The 18,664-nt window shown below is 38.3% G+C and overlaps 1 protein-coding gene across 4 annotated transcripts in view; it reads left to right on the top strand.

Moving 5' to 3' along the window:
* The window catches only part of LOC109480012 (anoctamin-7-like), a 45,165-nt gene that overhangs the window by 4,056 nt on the left and 22,445 nt on the right, over positions 1-18,664 (top strand). For 2 of the 4 annotated variants that reach the window (XM_019782140.1, XM_019782139.1), the window contains exons 3-11: positions 2,352-2,503; positions 6,546-6,674; positions 8,678-8,814; positions 9,518-9,575; positions 10,347-10,401; positions 12,743-12,798; positions 13,330-13,495; positions 16,126-16,216; positions 18,298-18,403. In XM_019782140.1, the coding sequence (XP_019637699.1) occupies positions 2,352-2,503; positions 6,546-6,674; positions 8,678-8,814; positions 9,518-9,575; positions 10,347-10,401; positions 12,743-12,798; positions 13,330-13,495; positions 16,126-16,216; positions 18,298-18,403 (950 nt within the window). Of the gene's footprint in view, positions 1-2,351; positions 2,504-6,545; positions 6,675-8,677; positions 8,815-9,517; positions 9,576-10,346; positions 10,402-12,742; positions 12,799-13,329; positions 13,496-15,045; positions 15,137-16,125; positions 16,217-18,297; positions 18,404-18,664 lie in introns of all 4 variants that reach the window. The other 2 variants (XM_019782142.1, XM_019782141.1) reach the window with 1 other exon arrangement.

Genomic DNA, 18,664 nt, shown 5'->3' with positions numbered 1-18,664 from the left:
TTAAAATATTTTTTCCTAGGCCCTCCCCCTGGTCAAAATTTTTTTCCTAGGCCCTCCCCCCTCAGACAACCGGCCCTCCCCCCCCCCCGGTAAATATCGTACAGTCCCTTAGTTATCATCTCCTACCCTGTAACACAACTGACCAAAGTGACATCTATGAAGCAAAACTAATATGCAACAGATCTTTCTGGGTTAATACTGTATGTCTATAGCACAAACACACTGTTCTTACTTTTGGGTACCATGCATGTGGGGGGACCAGCTATTTACACATTTTAGGTCACAAATAGGCATATAATCAGTGTGAAATTATTTAGGTACAGTATTGGTACTGAGAGATAAGGTATTTTGGACATGTACCTAATCAATTTTTCCAGTACAGAATCAATTCTGTGAACCCAGTACACAGCTCTAGTCAAGCACCTAAGGCATAACAATCCTACATATAGGGCAATTAAGACGGAATATGCACATCAGGTCCCATCTAATTTCAGAGAGCAATTTTCATGATGTGACTTCTCTCTTAAAAACAGAAAAATTGATTATGCCAGCATATTGTCCTTGCAATGAGTCAGTCCCCTGGGAGTCTTTAGTTGAGCCACAATAAATTCTGTGGTGACAGAATGGTCTAGCTCGCATGCCACTTGGCCGGATCATCCATATTCTATGACAGTCCTGTGGTCTGAAAGCAAGGCCTGAGTAAGTGGTTGGATTTTAATATTTAGCTCAGGCCACACCAATTTAATTTGTTGGTTCTGATTTTTTCAGAAAAATTTGAAGCGACGGGGCAAAAAAAATAAATAAATAAAAACAGGTCTAGGCATCCTATTATTGCCCCGAATGCAACGTAGGTGCCATGAAGTCAACACAAAAGGCTGGGTTTATTTTAAACAATGAATTTTGAACTTTTAATCAAATCACTGCATTGATAGATGAAAAAACTGTAACAACTAGTGCATGTTAGGGGCAAACTATGAGCATATTTGAGTTGATGCACCCACAGAAAAAAAATGGGTGCACAGCTCCAAATTTGGGTGCACTAAGGTGCACATGCACCCAGTATTTCGAGCCCTGCACTTTGAATTCACATTTAAAGATTATTTGTCATTATCTATCTGTGGAATGCCTGCTTAAGTTATCATTCACAAGTATGATATTCATCATTTGTCAAAAAGAATTTGTGGTCAGAAGAATGATTTCTTCAGATACAATTGAATGACTGTGGTTATACTAAACCCCTATTCCTGTATGCCTGTAGCCACAGAGCCAATATTGGGTCATTATCATATATTGGAAATTCAATGCAACGCTAAGCTCCATTTGTATGCATTATTGGCAGTGTCCATAATGTGTTACATTGCAGCCAGCACAATTGCAAGGAAAACATGCATGGTTCAGGGTTTTTCTTCACTTCAAACACCTAGAATTCATCGTATATGTGATGAAAAAGAAAGGTGGCAAATGATTTTTCTAACTGCATGTACTGTATATCCTTTTCCTCATACATGTAATTTATAAAGACTGCAGAAACAGTCTTAACTGTATGTGATACCCTTTCAATGAAAATCAATAATATGCCAAGATAATAAATGTACATATAGCATGCAGAATCAAGTGAACAAATTAGTACTGTTGGTTATAATCTGTCGTAAGCTATCAGATTTTACTTCCAAATTACCAAAATAAAGTTTATTGACCTTCCTCATGCTACAAACAGTGTGTCTACTGGAAATAGTGAATTTATTCTTTTATTATTTTATTTAATCTATTATTTTGAATCAAAGTACCTGAAAGATAGAGTTGGAATTGGTAAATTACACATGATGCGTGTATACAAATTTTGTTTCGAAATCAAAACTGGTAGTTAGTGGCCAAATTTGGGGGCAATTTGCAAGCCTCTAGCGGAACTTCTCAGACAATAGTATCTGTATCGGTATAGCCGGTATAACCGCCTTTCGGCGTAACACACCAGCTTCGCAGGCATGCGGCGCGGCAGCAGCTGGCTATATTACATCGATCGACTTGTTACACCTAACCCTTGAACTTCTAACTCCAGACATTGTTTAAAGCTATCTAATGACAATGCCCCTTCTGTACTTGGTGACAGCGAGTTCCACTCTACAATAGTGCTAGGAAAGAATGAATTCTTGAACACCTCAATTCTTGGTTGATAACTCTGGTACTTGAAGGCATGGCTATTTCTTGTTCTCTTCTGGGCTAGTATTAGGTACTTATAGTTGCGATTAGGTATTATTTTGTGGTTCTACGTAATTGTGAAGTAGCAAATACATGTATGTTCAAGAAGGATAAATGAAGTATGGCATGGCCTGAAAAGAAGTTTTGTCGTTCAGATTTTGTGCTAGTGTTTGAAGAGGAAGACCCTGGAAGCAAGAAGAGTAAGAGGAAGAAGAAGAAGGCTGCGGAGTCTGGGGAGGTGAAGGAAAAATCTCCCGAGGAGAAAAATGATCAGTACAGAAAGAAGTTTCTCAACAACCTCAGAAAGGTGGGCATCATTTGATATAAATATATTATTGTCTATTTTAATTTTTATTTATTGTTTAGGCCACACCGACTTAATTTTATGGATGACATCCGCGCGCGCATTGATTTTCACCTGATCTCATAAAAAAAAGATCACGTCCTCCGAGGTTCTAGGCCTCTAGTGCATGGCAGTTAGTGACAATATGGAGCCGGTTGTAACTCTGGATCGGATGGCACCCAGGCTACCGAACGACAGCAAGAACTCGTGCCGATTCATAAATTCCGCAAAAAGTCAGCATGTGTCGGCTTGTCGTATACGTCGCTATATATTACCGCAAATTCACAATACCTGCTTTGTATTCTTGTGGTTTAGTAGCATTTTTATTTTTGGCCGGATTTTTTTTTAATTCGCCCGCGCACTAGTTTGGGGGTCTTCAGAGGATGTCATCCATAAAATTAAGTCGGTGTGGCCTTAGTTTATTATAGTTGTCAGGGTAGGGTATGGCTAAATGCAAATGTTTAAAACAAGTTACAAGGTTTTTAGCATCCTCAATGCATTAAGTGAGAAAAAGCATCAATGGTACTTTATGTGGTGGTTTTATGTTCACAGGTTCCCCCATTAGTTCTCTGTAAATTCATCATACTAGGAACATGATCTGAATGAAAGTCATTGTGAATGAATGAATGCATGCATGCATGACCCAAGCCAAAGTGTGTTTCTGTGCTGCATGAATGCTCAAAGCTTTAATGCCTAGTTGATGCCGCATTGATGCTGACTGCCACGGCAATTTCATGGTAAATTATAGCTGTCCAAGATTCCGTCCCCAAACTGTCAACCAGCAAAGCCTTGAACCAATTAGAAGGAGTAAAGCCGCATTGGTGCCATTTTCTGTCACGGTAATTATCCAGCAGTCATGCTTCACCTTTGGATTAACCCCATGTGTCCTCTTGGACTGGAACCATGGTTTTCAACTACGCTAATTTGAAGCTGTTTTGTTCCTAACGTTTTAGAAAGTTACATGTCCAATTATGAACTCCATGAAAATGGAGGTATTGTTTTGTATGTTGATTATGAGGGCATGTGAACTTTACAACCTTCGACTACAACTTGATCTATTTTGGAATACGTGTATATCAAACTAATGTCTACAAATTGGGCAGGAAATATGGTACAGTTACAAACATCAGCTAGTTGCTTAGAATTACAGTGGAAGAAATGAAAGTGTCATACTCCTTGTGGTTTTTGTTGTCTGAGTTTTGGTTTGCATGTTACTACAGTGTATGTCCACAAGAAGATGGTTGCAAGTTGCATAATCAGAAAACATGCACCAGATTGGGAGATTTGTAAAAAGTTGATTGACAGCATGTATACGAAGTTGTGGCATAAGGTCTGTCAGAATTTGTACCATTTTTTCATGAAGGAAGCAGAGCACAGTGTAATACTTTGACTAGACTATACTTGTATTACAAATGTATGTTGGTGAAAGACTGAGTATTGAGCAATCACGCCAAAAAAGTACCTACTACTACTTAGTACTAGGCAGACAATGATTTTGGTCTCAATTACATACTAGATTAGCTGTCTGATACTTGGGAGGCCCTCACATATCCCTGTTTATAGCTAAATGTGTCCTTACACAATGGGAGCAAGCCTCCTTCTGATTTGGGTCATTAGCACCCACTGAGTGTGGAAGTACCAGTAGCTAGATGTCTCACAAGCTGTTTTGGGACCACCAGGTCCTGTATTTACTTAGGATAACAAGGCAGACTGATGAGCCCCCCATGTGCCTCTATATACTAGTACATTTTTGACCTGGTTGACCTTTTGATCACCCCTTCCCCTGCTGGGCTAGCCTACGTAGATGTTGGCATGTTGTGGATTTGATTGTTAACAGGACATGGGAACTTAGCTGGGAACTTAGGGAAAAGACTGTTCTTGTTGAGGCAAAGCAAAAATGCCATTGTGATATATATAATATATATGATCACCTGGACATACAAGGTCATATATGGTATGACTGTCCAACAAGGAAATGCAACATTTGGTTCTCTCTACATTTGGACCACATGCACATGTCCTCAATGTACATTGTAGCTATTCACTAATAAAACAGCCAAGCCTACTGAGTCAGACATACATGTAGACAATGGCCTGTAAGTCTACCTAGCTAGCGCTTCGGGGTTTACTGTACATTGTATGAGAGGAATAACCTCCGGTACAGCACATTGAAACCTTGCTTCAATGTAGCCAGTGTATAGGCCCAGTGTACAGGCCACATACCACCTTTAGCCATGGTACATATCAGGGTACATATCCAGGCCACAGTTCTGTCATGTGATAAGTCTGGAACTGAGTCACCTGATAAATATGGAACCACCACTAGTTAGGCATTTTTGTTTGGAGAAGTTAGTCAATTTGAGTTGGAGTTACTCCAACTCAAATTGACTAACTTCTCCGAACAAAAATCAGTAGTGTTATATGGGAAGCTGTTACTGTAGCTTACTCCAGTGTCTAAGGCCCTCTCCTTGACTTTAGTCTGACAAACAAGCGGCAGACATACATTGTAAGTCTGAATTGTGTTGGAAGACATATAAATTAACCCTGTCCAAAACAAAATATCAAGACTAGTGTTTCAATAGTCCATACCCCCATGCAGCAATGGAATCTTCCAACACATTCTGTGGTAGATCCCTGGTAGAACCCGAGTGTTCTATTTAGAACTGTCAGTTGGGGATTAGGGTTTTCAAGCTACAATCACTGTTTTTACTCAAATAAGGTAAAATAAGGTATTTCAAAGGGTTGAATCTGAATCGTGAACACTATAGTCTAAGTAAGAATTTGGTGCCAAGCTACATGTACCTTCACGGTGAATTTTAGGTCATTTGGTTGTCGTATAACGCATAGGAGCCAAAAAAGGAACATTTTTGGTCAAAAATAGCAAAAAAGTCCCATTTTACATAATTCTAAACACAGGACAAAAGCATAAATAACATTCTGTGGAATTGTATCCAAGGATCTCCCTTACCAAATTTCAGGGCTTTTGGTTTTAATATTAGGTCATAAATGTAGGTGCCAAAAATGTACATTATTGGTCAAAAATAGCCAAAAAGCCCTATGTTACATAATTTTAAAGTGGTGTATGTCATAAGCGTGAATGACATTCTTTGGACATGTGTCCAAGGTATCCCCATAACAAATTTCATGTCATTTGGATTTAACATTAGGGAACAAGAGTCAAAAATGTACATTTTTGTCCGAAAATAGCCAAAAAGCCCTATTTTACACAATTTCAAAGTGGCGTGTGTCTAAAGCTTGAATGAAATTCTTTGGACATATGTCCAAGGTATCCTCGTACTGAATTTCAGGTCATTTGGATTTGATATTAGGGCACAGGAGCCAAAAATGTACATTTTTGGTCCAAAAATAGCAAAATAGCCCTATTTTTCACAATTTCAAAGTGGTGTAAACTACTACTACTCTAGTCTTCAAAGGCCTACATGACCCTTCATATACACAAAATGGATGACCAAGGGTCTAGACCAGAAAGGTGGGGCGGGGCCTGTGGGCATTGGTGCCATTTCCTGTCACGGTAATTAAAGCCTGGATGCCTGAGTAATATGGTGTGACCGGCTGTTGTCAGGGGAAGGAGATCATACATTGCTAGAGTGTGGGGAGCCCAGAATGATAAATGATGATTAATGGTCAACACCTCAGTGCGGCATCAATGCCCAATTGCCCAGGGAACTGGATCAATGCAGCATCAATGCTCAAAGTGCCAGATATGTGCAGCACCAATGCTGCACCTGTGCAGCACTAAATACCTCTTTCGTGTGGGGAATGAATGAATGAATTGAATGAATGACAATTACCTCACTATAAAATTCATAATGCTATGAACATACATGTACATTGTACATTGTATGTTCTCTCATGCATTGCAGCTTACTATGGCAAAAGCTGTTGCATACTGCAAGTGTCTCTGACCATGAAGTTAAGCTGCTGAACTAATAAGCCATTTATAAATTAAAGTCATGCATACATTTCCCCTGGTGGTTGTTTTCAGGCTGGGTGTGAGATGGAGGAGGAAATCTCTAGCACTGGAAAGAAGACTATCACCTACATCAAGGTGTTTGCTTCCTGGGATGTCCTGTGTTACTATGCTGAAGAGCTCAACTTCCGAGCCCCACTGCAGGTAAAGTCACACAACACTTACAAGCACTACATTGTATACAATGCAGGGCTCAAAATACCTTACAAAGTACTAGTGCAGGTAACATTCATTATCAATCTATCTTCAAAAGACAAATTTTACCAACACAACAGTTTCTTTGCATATATACAGTTCATAAAGTATTGAAATGTTTAAAAAAAGTTTCATACTAGCATCATTTCTTAATTTTACTAACTTAAAAGTTTAAGTTCTCTGCTGTCTTCAATGATGCTACTTTGACTGTTTTTGACTACCAATCATACATGTGCATCTCCAAATGCCTTAAAAACCTGGGGCTGGTTTTGTTATGGCCCAGTGCATTTAAGGTGCAAGTAGACATCAGAAATACCGGCACAAACCCCATTTTACCAGCACTAACCTGCATAAAACAGATGGTATTTTGAGTACTGCATTGCTTGACTCATAACTGTATTGTCTGTTATATACAAATATACATTAAAAAGGTACATGTAAAATGGCCAACTGCCTTTTTGGAAGGTACAAAAGTCATGCAGTGATCATTGTGTAGCATCCTATGCTGGCATCAATAATTCAGAATGTTGCAAATGAAATACAATTGCGAGAGATTGCCTTTCTTTCTGTATTGTTTAGCAGTATTATTGTGTTATGGGGTTGAATTGTTTTTTTACTGTATTTGTTTATTAAATTTGATCCATTTTTATATTGTTTGTAGTATATTTGAGTACTTATTTATTGTTATTATGATTGACACATTTATCTAACCTGATCATAATTCTTGATTTTGCTTTGATGGACACATGAATTGCTAACAGTTAAGCAGTGAGGATATAATCGTGAGTAGAAAATGGCGCTATCGATTCGCGCACATGTTACTGGGAGAGACGAAAGAGCAAATGGTTAGAATTTACAGAGTACCAATTATTATGTCCTTCTGCATGGAAGTGTTTTGTGCTTGGTTGTTACTCTGCTGTACTGTGTAGCAGCATGGCTTTTGGAGATGAAATACAGTATGTGCTTTCACCCTTCTATAAATGATTGAAAAACTTCATTAATGTCTGTTGCAAGCTTAATGCTATCTCTTTAAAATTCCCTTCAAGCTTAGCCAAAATTAATAGGTTGTAAAGCCACTCCAGTTAGAGTTTTAGAATTCATGTTGTGGATAAAACCAAGAATGTGACTTTCCCAACTTGAAAAATGCAAGGTTGCCCAAATGCAACTTGCTAAAGCTTCAAGATTGATAGTATTATCTTCATTTGACAATTCTGGTATATACAGGGTATGAATGTTAGAAACAGTATAATGAAAGACTAGGAGAGCAATTGGTCAACAGAAAATAACAACATACTTTTTGAGTGTCCGTTTTTTATTCAAGATCATAATTTTTGAAGAAATTGGTCAATTTGTTTCAACTTTTATTATGCTTATAGGTGAGGTGAATCAATGTTCTTTTCATCAGAATACTCCTCACATGTATATACAAATTATATTTCAGACTGACAAAACATGCAATACTACAACTATGTATATTATCTAGTAAAATTTTTATGGTTGTAGAATAAGAGAATGAAAATGTTTTAGTTGCAAGTCAAAGTCATGGCTTGATTGTTTTTCTAACCATCAGGGTGTTTTTACCGATCATTATTTCATCCTTTGCATTTTCCTTCTTTTTTTTTCCAAATTCTTGTCTCTGCAAGCATCCAATAGCTATACTAGTGCATACATGTGTATGGTTATGATTTGTTTTTGATTATAAAAAAAAAAAAAGAATGTTTTGTGAACTTTTGATGGTTACTTGTGATGATGGTCTGCTATAATTTTCCTTTGTTCCTTTATCAAGTTTATGTTCATGTTGCTTTATGTTGCATGTACAACTTACATGTATATTGAATGATAACCTCTTTATTCATAGTCATACTTTGCAACTTATGATATAGACAGGGCTCTTGTTTCATCATCTCTTCCGGATATATGTTAAATGTTTCGTATTTGTGATTCCATCTCAGGCTCACCCTAACCCAAGTGAAAACTGGTCGGCAAAGGTACTGGAGAGTCTGCACATCCCAAACATGATGGACCAGGAAGTGCCAAATAAACCACTGGACTACTACACCTGTGTCTTCAAGAAGTCCAAACTGGACAAGTGAGTCATTGGAAACGTCTTCTGGAAATCTTAGGATCATAAGGCCACACCAATTCAATTTCTTGGGTAACGGATTCCCCCGCTTCATTTTTTTCTGATTTGCAAAAAAATGAATAAATTCAGAACCAACTGCAAAATGCTCATATTTTGCCCTGAACAGTTGAAAACAGTCTTAGTTGTTACAGTTATTCCATCTTTCACTGCAGTGGTATCATTAAAAGTTCAAAATTCATTGTTTAAATTTTGAACCAGCCTGGTGTGTTGACTTCATGGCTGCTATCGTACCATTTGTGGCCATAGTAGGATGCCTATGCCTTTTTTTTATTATTATTTTTTTCGCCCGCCCGCTCCATTGTTTTTCTAGAAAAATCCGTTAACCAAGAAAATAAATTGGTGTGGCCTAACTGTCATGTTCAATGTGAAGGAAGTAAAAGATTATTTTAATGAATAATGTTATCCAAATTTAAGTTGCATGTTGCTAAATGTAATGATCAATACTGTTAATTAATATGTCAAGTCTGACAGTACGTCTGAATCAATGTTATCACAATCATGTCTTTTTAAATTTTAAGTGCCAATGTGTCCTCATCACCTGGAATACTAGCTGTCACATAGCCATCTCAAGTGGACAGTTAAGTTAAAAGGAGAGGTTGAAGTCCTATAAACTCCAATGATATCTTATTATCTTTTTATCTATTTCCAGGTTCTTGGGGAGTGAGAACCGTGATACCTTTTTCTCTAATACACAGAGACACAGAATAGTAAGTATATGGAAGGAAAGAAGGAACATGTGTTTTAAGTATTAATCTCTTACTACTACATGACCACTAGTAAGACATGTGCTATGTACACATTTAGGGAAAGACATGTACCGATAGTATTATAATATGTTGTTGGCATTGGTGACTCTGTGGCTGTGGGTATGAATAATGGTCAGTTCAGAATCTGGAGGTCCTAGATTCATATCCTGTACATAAAATTATTTCCCATTAGGACAATGACAATGACAATGAAGTTTATTGCATATTCATGCCTCAGTGGGGCTAAATGCACTCTTAAGTTACAAAATGGATTAGGCAAACTATACTTTGTTCTATCTATATCTAAGCTGTATATGTTTCTTCTTTCTTCTTTAGACATTTGTATACAAATTTACAGAGTTTTTCTAATACATCATGGTTAACTGAAGACAATATTAATTTTTTGTACTATATCGTAATTTGTTAGATGCGCCATTTTTGTTCTGTGTTTCAACAACAAAGGTAAATCATAGATTGCTATATACATGGGCACTCAACAATAAAGTGGACTTCATTTTCTATAGTATTCATATCGCAAGGACCAGGAAAGGTTAACTTGTTTTAATTCAAGATCACTTCAGAATCACTATGTCTTTGTATGATCATTTTAGAATTATCATGGGCTTAATGTAGCACACACAGTTGTGTGGCCCAAGGGCTACTGAACTGGAGATGGGCGCCACCCTATGCACCACAACTAACTAATGTATCTTTCTTGTTCCTTTTTTTCAGGTGTATGAGATACTTGCAACAACACCATATGGGAAAAGAAAGAGAGCTGAAATTGGTAAGTGCATGACCATGAGATTTTTTAAAGTCAAGATCATTGTAGAGTTCATGTTGATCTGCAGCTTGGTTGAAACTTAATGTTTAAAGTGCTCATGACACCAAAATAACTCACACAAACAAATAACGGCAGTGTACATACAATATAGTCACTTGAAGTTTGTTCTAATCATGATGAGTGCGAAATTGAGCTTGTACGGCCTTCTTAAAGTGAATTTGTGGAGACTCTCCAGCAAGCTTCCCAATCGCCCACTTCGGGCATCTCTATTTGCATCTCTGTGTTTAATTTTTGCATTTCTTTGCTTTTTCCTGAGCTGACATCACTGGGTGATGTCAGCTCAGGAAAAAATACGGACATACAAAAATAAAATGTAGAAATGCAAATCGCCTGCCAGGACTGGCTTGTGCTGACTTTTACAAGGCACTCACTGGGCATTAGAATTTCGAATGTAACAGGAGAACCGTGCATATTTATTGTAAACGTGTCTGTTAGCCAGGTAATACTAGTTTTGTCAATTACAATCAGCTAAGGTCAATTACAATCAGCTAAGGTCATATTTTGGTGTCATGAGCACTTTAATGTGAAGACCGGTTTAAGCTGTGCTTGTACTCATGAACTGCTGCACCTAATCTTGCTTGTTTTGATCAGCAACTCAAACTTTAGATTTGTACCATGCTATGACATCAGATTCTACTATTCAATGCTAGTGTCTATTTAGATACAATGCTAAATGATTCTTTCCGTGTAATATGATACTGTCTCAGTCTACAAACCTAGGGAGTCAGTGCCAAGAGAAAATCTAAGCTATGCCAAGAGAAGTCCAGTCATGCGACTCCAAAATCAATTTTTCCCTATTCATTGGACCCGTCCCAAGCCTTGCAGTTACGCACACTGATTGCTAATGGAGGTTTCTGAGTTAGTGTATGGGACATCTGTGTGAGATGTTGTAAGTAAATCTGCCCCTGTAAAGCCTTGATGGCATTACTGTTGCTGCGATAAAACTATCTGCATCATTTGTCAATATTAGAATGGTTGGTGAGTCGTTTGAGGACGTGAGGGAACTACAAAGTCCACGTAGCCATGTACTAGCTAAGACCACACCAACTTCATTTTATGTCCACGCGCGCATTGATTTTCGCCTGTTCTAAAAAAAAAATAAATAAAAAAAAGAGCACGTCAGCCAAGCCTCTGGCCTGGCTCTAGGCCTGGGTAGTCCATGGTAGCTTGCTATAATATATATAGCGACAATACGGAGCCAGTGGTAACTCTGGAGGATGGCATCCAGGCTACCGAATTCGAAGCTCCATGACTCAAGAACTCAGTACATACGTACAGTGTCGAATTATAAATTCCGCAAAAAGCCAGCTTGTGTCTGCTTGTCGTAAACGTCGCTAAGTACTACTGCAAATTCACAATACCAGCTTTGTATTCTGGTTTAGTAGCATTTTTATTTTGGGCCGGATTTTTATTTTATTCACCTGCGTGCACTAGTTTGGGGGTGTTCAGAGGATGTCATCCATAAAATTAAGATGGTGTGGCCTAATGAAATCACCCTCTATTGTAAGAAATATTTTCTATAACAAGAAATCAGAGATTTTAGACTCCCAGGAAGTGTTCGAAGCTTTTTTGACATTCAAGTTGGCATCATTTCCTGTGTCTGACCTTTTGACTTGTCATTCTGCTTGTCAATCTTTTCACCCAGTCATGTGGTGATAACCCACTCAATCTGATTGAAAAAGCAGACACAAACCCACAACTCAGCCACCCCTTATAATACTTCCGTAACCAGAAGTAAACAAATAAATCAAAACTAGCTTAAGGAAATGGAAAGAAACCTACAGTGGGGGTCGCTGGAAGACAGACGTAGAATGTCCAGACTGTGCATGATGTACAAATGACTAATAAACTGGTGGATGTACCAACCACTAAGTATCTGATACCAGCCCAGAAAAGAACAAGAAACAGTCATGCCTTCAAATATCAGAGTTATCAACCAAGAATTGAGGTGTTCAAAAACTCGTATTTCCCCAGAACTATCGTAGACTCGTTGCCACACCAAGCCCAGTTGGGGCATCATCACTAGAAAGCTTTAAACAACTCCTGCAATCAAATGTGCAAAGATTTTTGGTGTGTTACGCCAAAGGGTGGTTATACCGGCTATACAGATGCAGATACAGAAGGATGAGTGCATACATTGTAAGACTAGTGCATTGATTTATACTAAGCAATTAGGCTAATACATGCAGTATTATGTTAATGTAGAGTGAGACAGAAGATTTTGAGTACTGTGTCTGTTAGTACATGTAGACTAAGTTATTCGTTGCTTCTCTCTTTTTTACAGGGATTGACCGTCTTATAGATGAGGGTGCTTTTCAGGCAGCCTATCCACTACATGATGTGAGTTGTCTTGAAAACACATTGCCTAAGCTAGTTTTTGTTTTAATTTTTCGCCCTGTAACTTCATTTGTTTCTCAAAAAATTTAATAACCATTAAGTTTGTATACCTAAAAGTTGATATGCAACCTAAGGCTTGTAAAAAATGGCGTATATTAAAGTATGATAAAAAGCTTCATTTTAGAGTTTACATTTCAATTTTGAAAATGAAAATGAAATACATGACTGTACATTATGTATGCCTGGCATGTGACATTGTATATTCATCGAATTTCAAAGTTGTTGTAGTTTTAAAAATTCAGTACAGAAAGTATAGTGCTGTTATTTTCAGCTTACAGTAAACTCTCTTACTCAGTCAAGTCAAATCAAATTAAACTGTATTCAGTCAACTTGACAGTCTGGAACTCGACTGAATTGTGTTGATTTAACATTTTGTCAATTTAAAAACAATAATCAATCAGCAACATTCTATCAGAGTTAAAAGTATTACATTACAACAGCATCCTCACAGTTTTAAAACCTTTAAAACCTAAGGGCTCCTGGAAGAAGCCGTCCCATTCCATCCCAGCGGAGCAGCTGAACAGGCGCCAGGTTCTGTACGACTACTGGGCGCGCTGGGGGTGTTGGTACAAGTACCAGCCACTCGACCACATCCGGGAATACTTCGGAGAGAAGATCGGCATCTACTTTGCCTGGCTTGGTAAGGCCGAGGGGTAAAAAGATGTTGTGTTTCCAATTTTCTGACCGACCCAAGCCTTTTTCGGGGGAAGACAGAAAAAATGGCTGCAGCTTGGGGTGTTGGTACTACATGTACAATGTAGTACCAGACACTCGACCACATCTGCAAATATTTCTGAGAGAAGATCGGCATCTACATGTACTTTGCCTGGCTTGGTAAGGCCGAGGGCTAAAAAATGTTATGTTACCAGTTTTCTGACTGACTCAAACGCAGAAAAAATGGCTGCAGCTGGGGATGTTGCACAAGTACCAGACACTCAACCACATCCAGGAGTACTTCGGAGAGAAGATCGGCATCTACTTTGCCTAAACAGGATCCAGTTTTTTTTCTATCATTGGCTAATGTAAACAATAGGCAAGTACATGTAATACTGACATGACACAAAAAAGACTGCATTTGCGCATTCTAACTTGTTAAAGCACATTTATCTTTGCTACAATATTATCCTTGTGAAAATTACAATGTGTATCAGAAATTTAATGTTTTATGATCCTAGTATTATTGAAATCATCTAAGAAATCCTGAATTTCAAATAGCTGCTGCTGCTGCATGGGCTGCATGCCGCTGTCAATCAACTTTGCTTCTTGCGTGGGGTATGAATCCACCTTTGGGACCGCTCAAACTCAAAGTAATTCCTGGTTGGGTAAGATGGTTGGTTGCTAAGCTGTGGGTCTTCACCAGAATTTGGTGTTGGGACTGTTTTAATGTGGTGTGTGGCCAGAGGTGGTAGGCTATGGCAGGTGGTCACTCTCCATTATTCTGAAACAACCCAAGAAATGTGGTCTTTGGTGATGATAACTGCTAGTGAGACTAATTATTCATTATCTTCCAGACTGCACTAGTCTCCACCAGACTAACAGCGAAACTTAATAGCCAAATAGCGAGAAAAATTAGCCAGGGGAGTTTGGCCACCACTGAAGAGGTCATTTCCACTCAAAAGGCCACACCAATTTAATTTCTTGGTTAACGGATTTTTCTAGAAAAATAATGGAGGGGGCGGGCGAAAAAATAACAAAAATAAAAACAGGCCTAGGCATCCTATCATGGCCCAAAATGGTACAATAGGAGCCATGAAGTCAACACACCAGGCTGGTTCAAAATTTAAACAATGAATTTTGAACTTTTAATGATGCCACTGCATTGAAAGATGGACTAACTGTAACAACTAGGATGAATAGGACTGTTTTCAACTGTTCAGAGCAAAATATGAGCCTTTTGCACTTGATTCTGAATTTTTATTTTTATTTGCAAATCAGAAAAAAATGAAGCGGGCGAATCCGTTAACCAAGAAATTAAATTGGTGTGGCCACTCTCCTGGCCAATTATTTCAAATTATCCACCAATTATCCACTTTTGTATGCTGAATTTTAACGTCCCTACCCCTATAGGAAGGCCTGGTGGAGGCTAACACTGCACTACCCTCCCTCCCCTCTTGTTACTAATCACTGTCCTTCCTGCATGACAACTCATATAACACTTCTGCACCTGGTCTTCCTTGCTGTTTATATTAGGGCTCTACACTGCATGGCTCCTCCCTGCATCTATCGTGGGACTCATGGTTTTTCTTTATGGTGTCCTGACTATAGGTACCAACACGCCTGCGTAAGTGTAGACTGCCTCCTACATTGTCAGATCACCATATCTCACATTCTATGGATGATGTCCATGATTTTTATGTTAGGCAAAGAAACAATAAGTGTTTGCTTGTAACACTAAAATTGGACAGGACTCATATAGTTTTTTATTTTACAATGATTCCGGTCCTTCTGAAAACTTTAGGTCTTTCCTCCTATTTAAGTTATTAATAAAGTGAGATCAAAGAATATTGGCACTGTCAGTAACAGGTAACATTATGCACAACAAAACTAGACAATCATCTTGAATTTTTCAAATTTTAGAAGAAAATGATTTTGTTCTTAGACTATTTCACATCTCAGCATCTTGGTGATTTGAAGAACACCGTACTGTCTGATCCTAAAAGACGACTTCACACGAATGAAGGATAAAGATTCGGTTTCTTTGAAGACTATCATCCACTGAAGTGACTTAAGGTGGTCTGATGTATTAGGATGGCTTGCAACAGATTTTCAGTAGTCTACTGGATGTTACAGAGCTGGGTACCAAAATGGTTCTTCACTATCAGAAATGTGACTTTAAAAACTTCAGATTTTTTAGAAAAAAAAAACATTATAAAGGTCCTTATGAAATAAAGACTAAGCTTTAACTTCCAATTCTAACTACAAAGAATTGGGACTTACCCAAATTTTCGGTTGACTTCATCAACCTTGTTCACGGAATGGACCCATTTACTCTTGGAAATTAGGTTTAAAGTGGATTCAAAAACAGGGAAAATTTTGGGTAAGTCTCAATTCTTTGTAGTTAGTGTTGGAAGTTAAAGCTAAGTCTTTATTGTACCAACACTCTCAGATGAACTTTCATGCTATTATAAAGGTCCATTTCAATTTCTAGGTGAGGGACTTTGAATAAGAACTAAGAAGATGAGTGAAGACTGGTTGCCAGCTCTGTTAGATGTTGTGTTGTTGCCGTGTTGTTTAACAGATTGTTGTGTACGTGTGCATTATCGTGAACAGGTCTGTACACTGCCAACTTGATCCCTGCCGCTGTGGTAGGGCTGCTAGTGTTCTTGTATGGGGTGGTCACAATGGGAACTAACGTCCCTGCGTAAGTCCCTCTTTCTGTTCTCCAGCACTTTTCTTTGTTTTTAGGCAATGAATGATTACCATTACATGTTTGTAGATAGATGAGAGGGATAAATCTCCTTGAGTACTCTAGCGGACAAAAGAGTACTCAGCACAAACGAAGGACAAGACCAAAAGAGAGCTAGGAGAGATCTGTCCCCATTAGAAGAGACTCCAAAGAGAACTGCTGTAGATTCCTTCTTGACACCTATGTTTGGACCCCCCTCAGATACAGTCTATTGTTTTGAACAATAGATAATTAAATGGGGATTAGCGTCTAACCCTAACAATGACATAAAAACAACAACACGGCAGCCATGTTTTCACAGGTGATTTTGAAAGAGACTTTTCAAACAATGGGAAATTTACGTAATAAAACAGTCGTAAAAAAAAGAGACTTGTAAGAGAGTGGAAGAGATCTGAGATAGAATTTGGGAGAACAATGCCTAATCCAAAGAGAACTGCTGAGTACTCAATTGTCCGCTAGAGTACTCTAAGAGATTTATCCCTCTACTAGTTATGTATATGTGCACTACGTCGATTAAGGTAAGACATCCAGGTAATACCATACGCAGTTACTCAAGCAACTGGATATGATTTTGGAAACGTCTACAAAATCATATCCATATCCAGTTGCTTGAGTAGCTGCTTTTTGGCGTATATGTGCACTAGCTTGAGGAATGGACCAGAAAGGTTTGTCTGTTTGAAAAGGAAAAAGGAGAAGCTGTGTGAAAAGATTTTTTTTTTAATCATTCTGTTTTTAGCCAAGATTCTTAATTCATTCAAATATGAACTTTCAAGTGAAACTTTCTCAGTCTACATTTAGCACTTGAAAATATTAATTTTTTTTCTGCATACCTGCTCTGGTGCAGGCAACATTGAAAGTTACCTGCAAAGGAAGGTTTTACCTGCACCACAGTCCAGAATTTAGGAAGTATGGATCACACTAAAAACTGTTCAGATTGCCATTATTTCTCTTACACTTCATACATGTACATGTCTAGGTGGTGACAGTCGATACATGTTAATGAAAATCCAAATACATGTACACCAACTTTTGAATGTAAACTCATTACATGGACTGGTGCAGGTAGACATCAGAAATGCCTGCATAGCTCCAAGTGTTTTTTTCGAGTCTTGCTACATGTACATGTAGTGTCTACTCTCACATTCCTTCCTGAACCGTTCCTTAGTGAGCTTCTTTCACATTGTTTAAAGCAACTGAAAAAGACTGTTGACTGTTAAAGAACAAAGTTTTGTCCTGGACGTGACCAATTCATAATGGCACTTACTTGATAATGTTATATTGTTGGCTGCTCTTCCCAGTTTATAAAATTTCATCAAAATTAAAGATTTTTTAGACACTTGGTTCAGCTCAAGTGAAAAAAAATTGTTCCTAGAACCAACATAGAGTTTAACTCACCGTCTCCAAGTACAGTTGGGGCATTATTACTGGGCTAGGTATAACAGCCAGCTGCCACCGTGCCGCGTGCCTGCAAAGCTGGTGTGCTATGGTGAGGAGCAGTTATACCAGATAATGCAGATACAGATACAGAATTGAATACAGGTCCTCTATTTTATGCAGCAAGTTTAAACTGTAATTTCCAGCACAAGAAATTGGACTCACCCAAATTTTCGACTGTACAACTCCAGTCTTTGTCAAGGAATGAACAATCCACCACTTCCGTGACGTCACGCAGATAACACATGTGACTCCGTGAGCAGTGGATCATAGGTTGCAGAAAGTCTGTGGTGCCCCCCGTCTCTGTTGAGGGATGGTTGTAATACCCTGATGGTTGTAATGCCAACCATCCCTCAACAGAGACGGGGCTGCTTAAACTTGATGTGTAAAATAGAGGATCTCTGGATCTGTATTCAATTCTGTATCTGTATCTGCATATCTTTCTGGTATAACTGCTCATCAGCATAGCACACCAATTTCTTGTGTTGGAAATACAGTTTAAACTTGCTGCATAATGACTTCTACCAACACAGATGAACTTTCAAGATAAGATCCTCTATTTTTTTTAGTTTACTGACCACCCAATGTGTTGATTCTAACAGGAGAGAGGTGTGTAACAGTGGTGGGGACTTTGTGATGTGCCCTCTATGTGACGAGAACATCGGCTGTGCTTACTGGAACTTGTCCGACACATGCACACAGGCAAAGGTATTTGGGAGAGATGATAACCTAACTTTCAGGCAATATGTTTTACTTATTGTCTGCATGTTTGTTTGTTAAGGCCATGTTGATTTGATTATATGGATGACATCCGCGCGCGCATGAATTTTCGGCCGTTTCCAAAAAAAAAAAGTTTTCAACCATACTGTAAATGGTAAAAAAACAGTTGCAAAATGAGCAAAAATATACCATAAGTTACAAAAAAAATAAATAAAAACCATACCAATGTCGTAGAATGCCAAAATCAAA

The sequence above is a fragment of the Branchiostoma belcheri genome, unplaced genomic scaffold (genome assembly GCF_001625305.1).
Source record: "Branchiostoma belcheri isolate BF01 breed outbred unplaced genomic scaffold, Haploidv18h27 scaffold5, whole genome shotgun sequence".
In the NCBI taxonomy this organism is placed as follows: domain Eukaryota; kingdom Metazoa; phylum Chordata; class Leptocardii; order Amphioxiformes; family Branchiostomatidae; genus Branchiostoma; species Branchiostoma belcheri.
The sequence above is the reverse complement of the archived record's forward strand: the minus strand, read 5'-3'. Positions and strand labels throughout refer to the sequence as shown.